General features: G+C 41.9%; 1 protein-coding gene across 1 annotated transcript in view; it reads right to left on the bottom strand.

Moving 5' to 3' along the window:
* Nucleotides 1–16,227, bottom strand: part of col16a1 (collagen type XVI alpha 1 chain) — a 167,914-nt gene that overhangs the window by 98,281 nt on the left and 53,406 nt on the right. Inside the window, exons 10-12 of the mRNA XM_062962528.1 lie at nucleotides 8,694–8,729; nucleotides 4,524–4,550; nucleotides 2,034–2,096 (exon numbers count right to left, since the gene is read on the bottom strand). Of these exons, the coding sequence (XP_062818598.1) occupies nucleotides 2,034–2,096; nucleotides 4,524–4,550; nucleotides 8,694–8,729 (126 nt within the window). The remainder of the gene's footprint in view (nucleotides 1–2,033; nucleotides 2,097–4,523; nucleotides 4,551–8,693; nucleotides 8,730–16,227) is intronic.

The following is a 16,227-nucleotide window of genomic DNA, read 5'->3' as shown; positions in this document are numbered from 1 at the left end:
AGATCTGAAGAGTTTTGGATTTTTTTTTTAGATTTGCATAGATGTACATAATGATATACATTTTGGAGATGGGACCCAAATCTAAATACAAGATTCATTTATGCTTCATATGCACCTTAAACTCATAGATCAGTGGTTCTCAACCTAGGGTCTCCAGATAATAATAATAATAATAATAATAATAATAATAATAATAATAATAATAATAATACAGTAGAGTCTCACTTATCCAAGCTAAACGGGCCGGCAGAAGCTTGGATAAGCGAATATCTTGGATAATAAGGAGGGATTAAGGAAAAGCCTATTAAACATCAAATTAGGTTATGATTTTACAAATTAAGCACCAAAACATCATGTTATACAACAAATTTGCTAGAAAAAGTAGTTCAATGCGCAGTAATGTTATGTTGTAATTACTGTATTTACTAATTTAGCACCAAAATATTATGATATATTGAAAACATTGACTACAAAAATGGCTTGGATTATCCAGAAGCTTGGATAAGCGAGGCTTGGCTAAGTGAGACTCTACTGTAATAATAATAATAATAATAATAATAATAATAATAATAATAATAATAATAATAACTTTATTCTTATACCCCGCCCCATCTCCCCGAAGGGACTCGGGGCGGCTGACATGGGGCCATGCCTGGACATAACAATATAAAAGCGAACAATGCAATAAAACAAACAATCAACAATAAACAACAATATTGATAAAAACAGTCATAAAAAGTCAGCATACAAGATAGATATTAAAAAACATGAGTTGAATTTACGAATCTGGGCCAAGGTGCAAAATATGTCGAGGTCATCAGGTCATCAGATGTTTTTGGCCTACAACTCCCAGAAATCCAAGCCATTTTACCAGCTGTTAGTATTTCTAAGAGTTGAAGGCCAAAAACATCTGGGGACCCCAGGTTGAGAACCACTGACATAGATGGAAGGTATGTGTTCATTGAACAACCTATAAGTATATAAGGCACATGTGTCAAACTCAAAGTCCATGGGCCAAATCTGACTCTCCATGTCATTGTATGTGGCTCTCCAGATGTTGGACTAAAACTCTTTTATTCCTCCTCATTAGATGTCATGACAAGAGGTGATTGGAGTTGTGTTACATGAACATCTTAGAAGACTATCAGGAGTCAGGAGAGTGGGGTTTGGATTTAGAGACAAGGCTTGCAGATATGATGTCCGACTTGCAAAGTTACAAATCAAGGATGGGCCAACCAACAAACTTTGTTTTGGGACCTGTTTTAGTCACTGTTGTTGGTTTTGAGGTCAACTGGAAATTGATACAGTATGGTATTCTATGCATTTTGGAGCTTCACATTGGGTCCTCACTTTGGCCATCCCTGCCCTATGGTATGTGAGGAAAGTTGCAGAGTGAATCGCTATGGCAGAATTCATGCAAATATGAGGGCTATCCAGAAAGTAGATTACGTTTTGGAATTAAAAATGAACAAAGTATAGGAGAAAACATTTACCATATGTAGTTGAAAGCCACACCCAAATACCACATCTCACGAAATCGCCATTCAAACTTAGGCACTTACCGTAGCAATGAATGAGCTTTGCAACTCCTTCCCCACTATATTATGCCGCTTGCATCCTCAACCAGCCGGTCACCCCTTGCCACAGCTGCGCAGTGTCGCCAAAACACTGTGTTGCCAGCTACGCCCCCATTGTTGGAAACAAGCGGTTGAGGACGCAAGCGGCAGAATTTAGTGGGGAAGGAGTTGCAAAGCTCATTCATTGCTATGGTAAGTGCTTAGATCTGAATGGCGACTATGTGAGATGTGGTATTTGGGTGTGGCTTTCAACTGCATATGGTAAATGTTTTCTCCTATACTTTGTTCATTTTTAATTCCAAAACGTAATATACTTTCTGGATAGCCCTCGTATATGAAAACAAGGAAGAACTGGAAATTGATACAAACAATGCTTTAAAGTATGGGATTCTATGCATTTTGGAGCTTCACGTTGGGTCCCCACTTTGGCCACCTCTGCCCTACATTGCAACTTACCCGGTCGCCTTTTTCCCCTTTGGACCCATAGTTCCCTGGTGGTCCACGCTCACCTTTCCCACCCTGCAAAAATACATGGAAGTCTTTCAGAAATGAACTATCTTCATGCAATTATACATTTAAAAAACACAGCAGGAGATAATGATATACTTTCTTAGGCTTTCTGTGAAATTAATGCAGTTTGCCTCCACTTTAACTTCTACGGTTCAGTTCTATGGACCCCTTAGGAATTGTAGTTTGGTGAGGCACTAGCACTCTTTGGTAGATAATCCATAGTTGTTGTTTTTTTTTGTCATGTCAGGAGAGACTTGAGAAACTGCAAGTCACTTCTGGTGTAAGAATATTGGCCGTTTGCAAGGACGTTGTCCAGGGGACGCTCGGATGTTTTGATGATTTTTTACCATCCTTGTGGGAGGTTTCTCGCATGTCCCCACATGAAGCTGGAGCTGACAGAGGGAGCTCATCCGAGCTCTCCTTGGGTTGGATTCGAAACAGCAACCTTCAGGTCAGCAAACCAATCTTCATGTCATCAGTCCTGCCGGCACATGGGTTTAACACGCTGTGCCACCAGGGACTCCAAATATAATAATAATCATCATCATCATCATAATAATCATAATGGTAAGGTAAAGGTTTCCCCTGACGTTAAGTCCAGTCGTGACCGACTCTGGGGGTTGGTGCTCATCTCTATTTCTAAACCGAAGAGCCGGCATTGTCCATAGACATCTCCAGGTCATGTGGCCGGCATGACTGCATGAAGCGCCGTTACCTTCCCGTCGGAGCGGTACCTATTGATCTACTCACATTTGCATGTTTTCGAACTGCTAGGTTAGCAGGAGCTGGGGCCAACAGTGGGCGCTCATTCCGCTCCCGGGATTTGAACCTGGGACCTTTCGGTCCACAAGATCAGCAGCTCAGCACTTTAACACACTTCGCCACCGGGGCTCCAATTATAATAATAATAATAATAATAATTTTATTCTTATATCCCGCCCCATCTCCCCGGAGGGACTCGGGGCGGCTTACATGGGGCCATGCCCAGACACGACAGCACAATAATAATTATTATTATTATTATTATTATTATTATTATTATTATTATTATTTTATTTTTCTATCCCAGCTCCATCTCCCCGCAGAGACTCGGGGCAGCTAACACAGGGCCAAGCCCAGAAAACAGATAAAAGCAAATAAGATACATGTAAAAACAGCATCTTCAACCTATAAAACACATTAAAACAAAGTGGTACAATACAGTAATAATACAATAATGGTAAAACCCAATTTTAGAGCATGGGATGAAGACATAGGAGAAGTGGAGTTAGATGGGAGGCCGGTCTAGTCAAAAGTGCAGCGATATATAATTGTAGTGCAATTTGGGAGCGTAGAAGGACAAAGTGCTTAAACATTCTCAAGAGAATTGGAGTGTTAAAGTGGTGTCATACTCTACAGTGTAGATGCAGCCAGAAAGAAGACAGAAATCCTGGCTTTGAATCTCTAATATTAAAAATTAATACCAGGCTTAATAGAAGTTCTAACAACAGCAGTGGGTCTTTTGGGTCTGGCAACCCAGCAGTGGAAGAGGGTGTTGTTACATCACTTAAAACATACTGAAATCAGGCTCCGATAAAACACTTTTGCAATTACAGAAATGTGATTGTGTGCCTCTCTGTATCTCCAGCTAACAGCATGGGGGATGAAGCTCTTAAGAGAGAAAAGAACAGATCTGGCTAAGATGAAGGAAGGAACAATGTGCCATCCAGACACATGACAAACATTACTGGTGCCGGGATCCATATGCTAGTAAAAATGGGAATGTTCTGCTCAAATGTGATCAGGAGGAGGCTTTTACAACAGATGCAAAAAAGCAATGGTAGTCTCCAGCCTTGCCAATGAGCCTTGCCAATGACAGCAAGCCTGAAGGCTGGAGGATGATGGAAGGTAGAAGCTCAAAAAAGAGCGTTATGGAGTCTCGGTCCTGTCAGCATCTCACAGATGGAAAATGGGACACATCCAGCTAAGCAACATCGGAGTTTGGTTAAGATGGCAAACCTTACTGGTGAGGAGGAAGAGACATGTTGAGAGAGGCCTCAGCAAACTGAGAGTGCATCTACACTGTAGAATTAATGTGGTTTGATATCACTTTAACTGCCATGTCTCACTGCTATGGAATAATGGGATTTGCACTTTGGGAAAGCAGCAGAACGCTTGGGTAAGGAAGGTTAAAGATGTAGTAAAACTATAGCTCCCATGATTCCATAGCATAGAGACATGGTAATTCAAGTGGTGTCGAACTGCATTAATTCTACAGTGTGGATGCATTGTCCTATCTTCTCTTTTCTGTTGAGGTAACTGGCTACCAACGACTTAGTATTTACAGCCATTCAGATAAGTGGAAGACAAAGAGGGAAGTGAGAAGAGAAACTGGGATATTTAAAACCAGCTGAAAAAGGATGGGAATGGATTTGGCTTTTTCAAACAGTCACTTACCTTTAGCCCTACAGGACCCAATGTGTCCTAAGGAGAGAAAAAGATAATATGAATATACAGTATGGTCCCCAAATCTAAAGGAATATATATATATATATATATATATATATATATATATATATTAGAAACTCTTGATACAGGTTGGGGATATGGTATCCAAAATGCTTGGGACCCAAAAATATTTTCAATTTCAGGTTTCTTCTATTTGCAAATAATAATAATAATAATAATAATAATAATAATAATAATAATAATAATAATAATAATAATATCTATCTTGTTTGCTATGTCGTACTATGTCGTTGTGTCAATAATAATAATAATAATAATAATAATAGTGTCCGACGTGTGATCCAATACAAAGCCAGCAGGGTGTCTGCTGTGGACTCATCTTGTTGTGTTTCAAATAATAATAATAATAATAATAATAATAATAATAATAATAATAATAATAACTTTATTTTTGTACCCCACCATCTCCCCAAAGGGACTCGGGGCGGCTTACATGGGGACGAGCCCCATCAACAGAGTTAAAATACAAAATATGAACATACTAAGTGCATAGATGGTACACAGTAAGTGCATAAATAATAGCATAAAAAACAGAAAAAACAGGACCATTATAGCAAAAATAAATCAACCATCAAACCAACCAATAAAGTTGAAGTAACTGTCAGTGGGTAGGCAGAAAAATATATAGTTTTTTTGAGGTGGGACCCAAGTCTAAACACCAAATTTATTTCTGTGTTATGCACATCGTTTGAAGGTAATTTCATACAATATTTTAAATAATTTTGTGCATTGAATCCGCCAGAAATCCAAGATGCCACTTTGTCAGTCAACAATGTGTATGATTTTTAATATCAGAATATCCATGTTTACAAGTCCCACTTAGTGCACTTTTACCCAGTTCATTTTATGATTTCATTGCTGTATTTTAACCTGTGTTTTATTAATGATTGTGATTTTATTTTGTCTTTTTAATTTAAATTTGCTCATTTTTTGGTACTTGATGTTATTCTATGTTCGTTCTGTATTTGTAAGCTGCCCAGAGTCCCCCCGAGGAGATGGAGGTGGGGTATAAAATTATTATTATTATTATTATTATTATTATTATTATTATTATTATTATTATTAGATAAGGGATGTTCAAACTATATAGTAAACTATATATTTTAATGATACTTGTGCTGGAAGTATACTATTATATGTACTGGATGACCTATATTATAACCTGTCTTGGGACCCATGATGGATGAGAAGTAAGTGTTAATGAAAGAAACATCTTGTGGCAATGAGTTCCGCAGTTTAACTATACATTATGTGAGGAGGCGTTTACATAAATCCCCTCCTGTTCATCTTCAGTGAACAACTCCATTGAGTCCCAATGGCATAATGAGAGAGGAGGAAACATATTTCCCTATCTACTTTCCCCGCAGACCTTGAATAATTTTATATGCCTCTATCACATTTCCCCTTCCGTGCCTCTTTCCCTGCATTGTCCAATGAGCTCAGATTCAGAGGGAAATTAATTTATGCGAAAAGCCAGAAGCAGCGATATCGGGTCTCTTCCCGCTGCTAGCTTCTTCGCTTCCCTGCAATGTGCCGGGAGCAAATGCAAAGCATTAAAAAAAGCCCAAATTAACAGGCTTGTTTTGCATAGTCTGTAGAAGTATGATTTGCATTATATGGGGAGGGGAAAAAAACTCCAGTTTGGATGGATGAGCAGAACTGGGACAAAGCTACCTGAGAAGAGAAGCAACGGGTAATGCAGATACAATGCGAAATAGTTGGAGACTGGCATGATGTATATAGTCTTTGAAGGCAAAAGGAGCCACATCCATGCGAAGTCTCTAGAGACAGAGGAATGTCTTGTATCCATCATATTGCAGTGGCCCTTAGACCAAAATACCTGGGAGGTTATCTATACAAAGATGACTCATTATGGCTGAAAGCGTCTTGGTCTATATCAGTGATTCCCAAAGTGGGCACTGCTGCCCCCTGGTGGGTGCTGCAGCGATCCAGGGGGGCGGTGATGGCACCTATTAGGACACGGGGGTGGGGCCAGGGGAGGGGTGTGGCTTCTTCCCAAATGCCGGAGACAGGGCTGAGCACAAGAGGCGCCTGTTAGGACACACAGGGGGCGGAGCTAAAGGAGTGGGCGTGGCTTCTTCCCAATTACCCGAGACAGGGCTGAGAATCTATACCTCTCCTGAGGCACTTGTTGGGACACAGAGGGTGGAGCTAGGAAAGGGGGCGGGGCCTCCTTCCAAGAGCCTGAGACAGGGCTGAGCCTCTATATCTCTCCTGAGAGGCCTTTTAGGACTAAAGGGCAGGGCTAGGGGCAGGGGCGGGGCCTCCTTCCAAGAGCGCGAGACAGGGCTGAGCCTCTATACCTCTCCTGAGAGGCCTTTTAGGACTAAAGGGCAGGGCTAGGTGTGGGGGCGGGGCCTCCTTCCAAGAGCCTGAGACAGGGCTGAGCTTCTATACTTCTCCTGAGAGGCCTTTTAGGACTAAAGGGCGGGGCTAGGTGTGGGGGCGGGGCCTCTTCCCAAGAGCGTGAGACAGGGATGAGCCTCTATACCTCTCCTGAGAGACCTTTTAAGACTAAAGGGTGGGGTTGGGGGCAGGGCCTCTTCCCAAGAGCCTCTATTTACCTCCCCTGAGGCGCTTGTTAGAACATGGGGGTGGGGTAGAGAGGTTCAGCCCCATCAGGCACTTGGAAAGAGGCCCCGCCCCCTCCTCTAGCCCCTCCCCCTGTGTCCTCGCAAAACACAGGTATAGAAGCTCATCCCAGTCCTGGCCGCCCATTTGTGGCCCCGCCCACTTCCCCTCATAGCCCTGCATCTTGGACTAGGGGAGTGGCTCAGCCCCGCCCTCTTGAGCAGGAGCCACACACCCCTCTAAGCCACGCCCCCTTTCCAGGGGGTGCTGAGTAATATTTTTTCTGGAAAGGGAGCGGCAGGCCAAATAAGTTTGGGAACCACTGGTTTAGACCCATTTGAATGATTCCTGCTCTCTTCTGAGTACTCAGCATTGGGAACCCAGCATGAGCAAGTTTTGAAACCGTACTCAGTGTTGGGAACCCACCATGAGCAAGTTTTGAAGCCTTACTCAGCATTGGGAACGTACCATGAGCAAGTTTTGAAGCCTTACTCAGCATTGGGAACGTACCATGAGCAAGTTTTGAAGCCTTACTCAGTGTTGGGAACCCACAATGAGCAAGTTTTGAAGCCTTACTCAGCATTGGGAACGTACCATGAGCAAGTTTTGAAGCCTTACTCAGTGTTGGGAACCCACCATGAGCAAGTTTTGAAGCCTTACTCAGCATTGGGAACGTACCATGAGCAAGTTTTGAAGCCTTACTCAGCATTGGGAACGTACCATGAGCAAGTTTTGAAGCCTTACTCAGTGTTGGGAACCCACAATGAGCAAGTTTTGAAGCCTTACTCAGTGTTGGGAACCCACAATGAGCAACTTTTGAAGCCTTACTCAGTGTTGGGAACCCACAATGAGCAAGTTTTGAAGCCTTACTCAGCGTTGGGAACCCACCATGAGCCAGTTTTGAAGCCTTACTCAGCATTGGGAACCCAACATGAGCAAGTTTTGAAGCCTTACTCACTGATCACTGATCTACACCTAGCACACAATAACTAAGTATAAGCTGAGGGGGGGGCTTTTCAATCCTAAAAAAGAGCTGAAAAACTCGGCTTATACTCAAGTATATATGGTACATACTATTTTTTAACGTTGAGCTCAGCTTGCAGCAATGGAAGTGAATTGAGGGCAAAAGTGGGAGGAGACGAGGGAAGCTGGGACATTTTTGAAGCAGCCGAAGAAGTGGGAAGGCTGAGGATATTAGGACAATGCCTGCCAAATCAGGGCAGTAGAAGGGAATGGATAGGCTAAATCTGTTCAAATTGAGTAGGGTCACCTCTACAGTAATGAAGGGTCCCAAATTGGCAGTGTATCCAAATCCCAGTAACCATCTCCATGTCTGACCCCAACCTTTAGTGAAAGAGAAGGACGCCAAAGGGAGTTGAATGAAGCCTGAACCTGCAAGCCATTGCAACTGTCCTCCTGAGTTTGCAACCAGGGGAGCCATTTGCACACCTCGTCCGGAGCTCCTTAGAAAATTAATGCTGTATTATCCAAAGCCCCTTGACTTACATTTGCATGCGGCGACCTCTGCAGACACGGGGGACACTGCAAAAGGAGAAGGCAATTAGAAAGATGGAAAGGAGAAAGGCTTATCATTAGGGCTGCAAAATGGTCAGAGGAAAGCGAGGCCTATTTACGTAGAAACCCATCCTTCTTTGTCCGAAGCACCCTCGGCGCTGGTAACTATGGCCCTGATTGTGCATGTTTCAATTAGTTCTGAACAATCCAAATAGCCAATTGCTTTCTTTTTGTTGTAGTGGGAATTATTTCTAATATGAATCATCGCAAAAACTGTCCAGCGCTAGGCACTATCTTAAAGAGACATGGTTCCAATTGTTTCACAGTAGAAGGGATGCTTCATCTAAAACAGTGGTTCTCAACTTTCCTAATGCCACGACCCCTCAAAACATGGCTATTTCGAAATGCTTTTGACTGAATAGCCCCAGTTAGAGAAGTAGTTGTCACAGCCTTCGCACCTTATCGATGTTCCTCTCTTGTTGATTTTATTTTTAAATGAGATTACTCTTCCTGATAGCCCTATATTTTATCCTGAGCCTTACATTGAGCCTGTATAATTTTTTCCTCTATATATATATATTGTCAGGAGTGTTAATGTGGGATTTGTGTATTAGTAGTGTTTAAATGAAATTTGTGTCTAGCATGTATTGCATCATCCAGGAAATGCTATAGTGTGTAAAGAGTTAATTTGGTAAGAAGCTGTATTGACCTTGGATGTGTGGCTGGAACACAAAGAGGAGTGTCCAGACTACAAGTGGTTTTGTATATAGCTGATTGCATCAGATGAGCTGTTTCTGCCTGCTGAGAAGATCCGTGCTGTTTGTCTTGATTGAAAGTCCTATGTCTATCGTCTGCAAGTCTGTTTGTCTTGTCAAGTAAAACTTTGTACATACTTTTTACTTCGTCTCTGACGTCCCTTCGTTCTGCACTCAACTGACATCATTCATCTGCTACTACGCTGTGCGCAATACTCTGACAAGGAGCCCCAGTGGCGAAGTGTGTTAAAGCACTGAGCTGCTGAACTTGCAGACTGAAAGGTCGCAGGTTCAAATCCCGGGAGCAGAGTGAGCACCCTCTGTTAGCTCCAGCTTCTGCCAACCTAGCAGTTCGAAAACATGCCAATGTGAGTAGATCAATAGGTACCGCTCCATTGGGAAGGTAACAGCACTCCATGCAGTCATGCCTATGGCCACATGACCTTGGAGGTCTACGAACAACGCCGGCTATTCGGCTTAGAAATGGAGATGAGCACCAACCCCCAGAGTCAGACATGACTGGACTTAACGTCAGGGGAAAACCTTACCTTATATATATTGCACTATGCTCAGACTCATTGTTCTGATATGCTGTTTTATCCTGTTTTATGCTGTTATATGGTTTTATTGTATGACTATTTATTATATGTGACATTTGCTGTTTGCTGTTTTTATACCCCCACCCTCTCTCAACCCAAAGGAGACTCAGAGTGGCTTACAAGTTGTATGTACATACAATATATATGTATATTTTTCGTGTCAGGAGCAACCGGAGTTGCTTCTGGAGTGAGAGAATTGGCCGTCTGGAAGGACGTTGCCCAGGGGACGCCCGGATGTTTTTGATGTATTTATTGTGACATTGGGCTTGTTCTCCATGTGAACCACCCCGAGTCCCCCTGGGAGAGATGGGAGCGGGATATAAAAATATTATTATTATTATTATTATTATTATTATTATTATTATTATTATTATTATTATTATTATTATGCAGCTCCTCATGTTATGGTGACCCCCAACCATAACATTATATTCGTTGCTACTTCTTAATGGTACTTTTGCTACTGTTATGAATCATAATGTAAATATCTGATATGAGGGATGTATTTTCATTCACTGGACAAAATTTGGCACTATACCCGATACGTCCAAATTTAAATACTGATGGCATTGGGTGTGGATTGATTTTGTCATTTGGGAGTTGTAGTTTCTGTGGTTTATAATTAATCTACAATCAAAGAGCAATCTGAACTCTACCAATGATGGAATTGAACCAAACTTGGAACACAGAATTCCCATAACCAACAGAAAATACTGGAAGGGTTTGGTAGGCATTGATCTTGAGTTTAGAAGTTGTAGTTCACCTACATCCAGAGAGCACTGTGGACTCCAAACAATGATGGATCTGGACCAAACTTGGCACAAATACTCAATATGCCCAAATGTGAACATTGGTGGGGATTGGGGAAATAGACCTTGACATTTTGGAGTTGTAGTTGCTGGGATGTATAGTTCACCTACAATAAAAGAGCCCCTTGAAACCCCCCCCCCCCCCAATGATAGGATTGGGCCAAACTTCCCACACAGAACCCCTATGACCAACAGAAAATACTGGAAGGGTTTGGTAGGCATTGACCTTGAGTTTGGGAGTTGTAGTTCACCTATATCCAGAGAGCAAATGTGGACTCAAACAATGATGGATCTGGACCAAACTTGGCACAAATACTAATTATGTTTAAATGTGAACACTGGTGGATTTTGGGGGGAAATAGAGCTTGACATTTAGGAGTTGAAGTTGCTGGGATTTATAGTTCACCTACAATCAAAGAGTCCCTTGAACCCCACCAATGAAAGAGTCAGACACAATTAGACTTAATGTCAGGGGAAAACCTTTATCTTTATCTATATATGTGTGTGTTTATCTTAAAAGCTATTATACTGTTTATATTTATTGGGGAGTAAAGGTACACCTACATTGTTAAATGAATGGAGTTTGACATTTCTTTCCATGTCTTAGCTCAATGCTATGGAACCATGAGAGTTATAGTTTTGCAAGGTTTGTAGCCTTCTCTATCATAGAGTGTCAAGTGGCATCTCTCACAATTCCATAGCATTGAGCCATGGCAGTTAAAGTAGGGCCAAACTACATTTATTTTACAATGTAGATGCACTTGAAATCTCAGTAAACAGAGTGGAACTTGGTTGTTGTATGTCTTTCGGGCTTTGTGGCCATATTCCAGAAGTATTCTCTCCTGACGTTTCGCCCACATCTATGGCAGGCATCCTCAGAGGTTGTGAGGTATGGAACTTACTTTTCAGTAGAAGCCTAGAAGACTGGACTGTTAGAAGCTCAGTTGTTTGCAATGCACTGGCCACCCCTGTTTTCCCTGGCAAAGTAATGAGAGCAACCATCGTTTTCTGCTGCATGTGAGGATTTGTGGCTTAACCACCGCTTCCTCCTGCCAAACCAGCTCAATCTGAGATGCTGCCCATGGGAGGAAGTACAAGACAGACCTCAGACTGAGATCGCAATGGTTTCCTTGCTTTGAGGTCGGTCGAAGGCATAGAAACGGATAGAAATAACAGTTTTGTGGACTCTGGACAAGTGCCTTTTCCTGTGCGTACCCAACCAAGGTGCTTAAGAAGATCAGACGAAACCTGCTGGACCAAACCACAAGGACATCTTGTCCAATATTTCATTTTTGCCGGTTAAATGTCTCTGAGAATCTACACCTAGCATACAATAACTAGGTCTGCTCCCTTTTCTGCATTTGAGTCCAGATTCTAAAGGTGCTACCCAAGACACTGAAAATAGATTTGGCACCTGGGATAAACCTTGCATGCATTGGACTAAAACTCAAAACAGATCCACTGCCCCAGCAACATGAAATCCAACAGCCCTAATTGTTATTTGGTAGCTACAGATTCCCAGAGATCTTTGGAGGAACAGAAGATAGGACAAAATGTTTCTGGGGTCTGATCCAACAAGGTTCTTCTGATGTCTTTAAGCAGGCTTTAAAGGAGTCGGAGTTTTAAAGGAGCTCTCCAAGGTGCTGAACCGATTACAGGAGTTGGTTTCAGCACCCTGGAGAGTGCAGATCAAACCTCTATATACCTGGACATAGCCCAGACTTCAAGGTAGTGATCCGGTTATATAACAGATCTCAGACACTTCCCACTGACCTGGAAACCACTAGTTACCACTTTCAAATATACCCAACTGTGGCATGTGAAGCCACAAAATCAGTCAGAAGAGACCTCAAGGGCCATCAATCCAACAACTTGCTGCCAGACAGGAGAGTACAATCAAAACCCTCTTAACAGATGCCCATTTGATCTCAGTTTAAAAGTAGGAATGAGACTCCTTTGGGCTCAAAGGAAGCATATTCCACTGCCAAACAGCTCTAAGCTCTTCCTGATGTTTAGATGGAATAACTTCTCCCACAATTTGAATCCATATGCCCATATTCTAATATGTTTTATGTTTTATGCTGTTCTATGCTGTTTATACTCTTTTTATTGTTTTATATTGGTTTAAATTATGATTGTGTTTTAATTGTATGTTGATGTCAGGCTTGTCCCCATGTGAGCCGCCCCAAGTCCTCTTTGGGGAGATGGGAGTGGGATATAAAATAAAGTTATTATAAAAATTATTATTGTTCTGTTTCTAGTCTAGCTGGCCTCTTCCTCAATATGGCCTCTGTTTAAATATTTAAGCATAGCTATTATGCCTCCTCTCTGCCTTCTTTTCTCCAAGCTAAATGTGGTGGAGGCTCCTTCTTTGGAGGCTTTTAAGCAGAGGCTGGATGGCCATCTGTTGGGGGTGGTTTGAATGTGATTTTCCTGCTTTTTGGTAGGGGGTTGGACTGGATGGCCCACGAGGTATGATTCTACCCAGTTCCTTAAATTGCTCTTCATGGAGACCTATAGTTTTCAGACATCTAAGTGTTTTGGACTCCAACTTTCAGAAGTCCTGGCCAGGTTGTCCAATTCTGGGAGCTGAAATCCCAAAACATCTGGAGAACCAAAGGTTGGACACCACTGATCTACACAATGCTCTTATTGATGCCTTTTATTTCTCTCTTTATATATCCTCTAGCTGTGCCCAGCCACGCGTTGCTGTGGCAAAGTGGTGGTGGTATTGGTTAAAAATTGTTGTGTAATTTTTATTTGACGTTATTTGTATTTTTAAATTAATTTTATTGTAAGTTATCTTTTTATTTATTATATTTTACTGTTTTCTTGTATAATTTTTAGTTATTTTTTGTTATTATGGTATTTTATTGTATTAATTTTTTAGTGTTTTTTATTATTTTTATTGGGTTGCTAGGAGACCAAGTTGGAGGAGCTTAGCCTTCTAACTGGCACCAATTGGATAAAAGCAATTATTCCCCTCTCTCTAATTAGGACTTTATTTTTCTTTTCTTTTTGTTGTATCAACCTAGAGCCGTGGATGATGTGTTGTGTCATCAAATTTCGAGGTTGGGGGGCCTGTAGTTTTGTTGTTTTGTGAGTTGCCGTGATGCCATCACTCTTTTATATATATAGATAGTCTCTGGCTCACAGAGCTTCTGTGCAAACTCAGGTATACATTTGGATGAGGCTCACAATTTCCAAAGAGAGGCTCATCCAAATGCAGGCACGGTCCTTGACATTGAGCGGGATCCATGCTTTGATGCACCTTTTCCTTTATAGTCCTCCTCTCTCCTTCCAAGCCAGGCAACACTTTATGCTTCCTACAGGCTTCTAAAAATAGCCCAATCCAATAACTCAAGGGGCGGCAGCCGAAACAGAAAGCTCCCGAAAGCACACAATGGCATCGATACTAAATAATTTATAATATGTAGCGGATTGGGAAATTAATTGCCTATTTTTTTCTGTGCATGCTCTATATTTCCAGCCCATCTGTTGTCAATTCTGGATGGTATTTATCAGGTGGGGCTTATATGTGCAACTATTAGCCTTCTTATTGTTTGAGCTTTGTTACCATTTTTGCCTTTCTGTTTCTTAATTGTCCATCTATTACCCATTATTTATTATCAACGGAGCCGTGTGCCTTCTAAGTGCCGTTGGATTTTGCTTTTGCTTTATAATAACAGATGGTAAATCTGATTGAATTAGGGATGGGAGAGCCTTGCACGGCTCCCTTTAGATTAGCTCGGAAATTACTTCTAGAAATCTGGCTCAGTTTACCTTTCCGTAACTCTGTAGCCAAAGTGTGAGTTGTTTACTTAATCCTACAAAAAGCCTCTGCTTTAATTGCCATGACTCAATGCTATGGTATTCTGGAATTGTAGCTGAGCTGCTGAACTTGCTGATTGAAAGGTCAGTGGTTTGTATCTGTGGAGTGGAGGTGAGCTCCAACTGTTAGCCCCAGCTTCTGCCAACCCAGCAGTTCGAAAACATGCAAATGTGAGTAGATGAATAGGTACCACTCTGGTGGGAAGGTAACGGCACTCCATGCAGTCATGCTGGAGTCAGTGGTTTGAATCTGTGGAATGGAGGTGTGCTCCAACTGTTAGCCCCAGCTTCTGCCAACCCAGCTGTTCTAAAACATGCAAATGTGAGTAGATAAATAGGTACCGCTCTGGTGGGAAGGTAACAGCACTCCATGCAGTCATGCCAGAGTCAGTGGTTTGAATCTGTGGAGTGGAGGTGAGCTCCAACTGTTAGCCCCAGCTTCTGCCAACCCAGCTGTTCTAAAACATGCAAATGTGAGTAGATAAATAGGTACCGCTCTGGTGGGAAGGTAACGGCACTCCATGCAGTCATGCCGGAGTCAGTGGTTTGAATCTGTGGAGTGGAGGCGAGCTCCAACTGTTAGCCCCAGCTTCTGCCAACCCAGTAGTTCAAAAACATGCAAATGCGAGTAGATGAATAGGTGGTGGGAACTCTGGTGGGAAGGTAACAGCGCTCCATGCAGTCATGCCGGCCACATGACCTTGGAGGTGTCTATGGACAACGCCAGCTCTTCAGCTTAGAAATGGAGATGAGCACCAACCCCCAGAGTTGGACACAACTAGACTTAAGGGCTTGTGCCTCCCCAAAACTACAACTCCCAGGATTCCATGGCATTGAGTCATGGCAGCTAAAATGGCCTGAAACTGCATTAATTCTATAGCGTAGATGTGTCCTATCTCTAAATAGAACTAGAGATTCAACAAGTTCAAGAGAATAACAGACACCAAAGTAACTCAAGATCTCTATTGGGTACAGAAATGCCTATCGATTAGTGATGCAAAGAATATTAGAATATTCTTATTAAAATATATTAAACCTCACAACCTCTGAGGATGCCTGCCATAGATGTGGGTGAAACGTCAGGAGAGAATGCTTCTGGAACATGGTCATACAGCCTGGAAAACTCACAGCAAATCAGTGATTCTGCCGTGAAAGCCTTCGACAACACAATATTAGAATAGCTGCAATGTTTCTTATTCACAACAAAATAGGAAAAAGCATGGTCATATATTGTGTTTTTTCCCCCTCTTTGGGTTTTTAAATATAATTTTTAACATGTAAAGGGGAAAAAGCTATTTTCCAAAAACCTCACACTATTGAGAAGAACTCACTGCATTGCATTGCATTTCTATTGCACTTTTTTTTCTATAAGGAAACTATTCTATTTTATTTATGTCTTGCTTTTCTCCAATAACAAACCCCAAGAGGCTGCTTTACAATAAGGCAATGGGGATGTTGTTTGGCACAAAAAAGTTACTTGAAACAGAAAAAAAAACTCCACACTTTGTGCCGGGGAAATCCTTTGACAAAG

This window comes from Anolis carolinensis, unplaced genomic scaffold (genome assembly GCF_035594765.1).
Source record: "Anolis carolinensis isolate JA03-04 unplaced genomic scaffold, rAnoCar3.1.pri scaffold_10, whole genome shotgun sequence".
Taxonomy (NCBI): Eukaryota; Metazoa; Chordata; class Lepidosauria; order Squamata; family Dactyloidae; genus Anolis; species Anolis carolinensis.
Note: the sequence above shows the minus strand (reverse complement) of the source record. Positions and strands in the feature narration are given on the sequence as shown.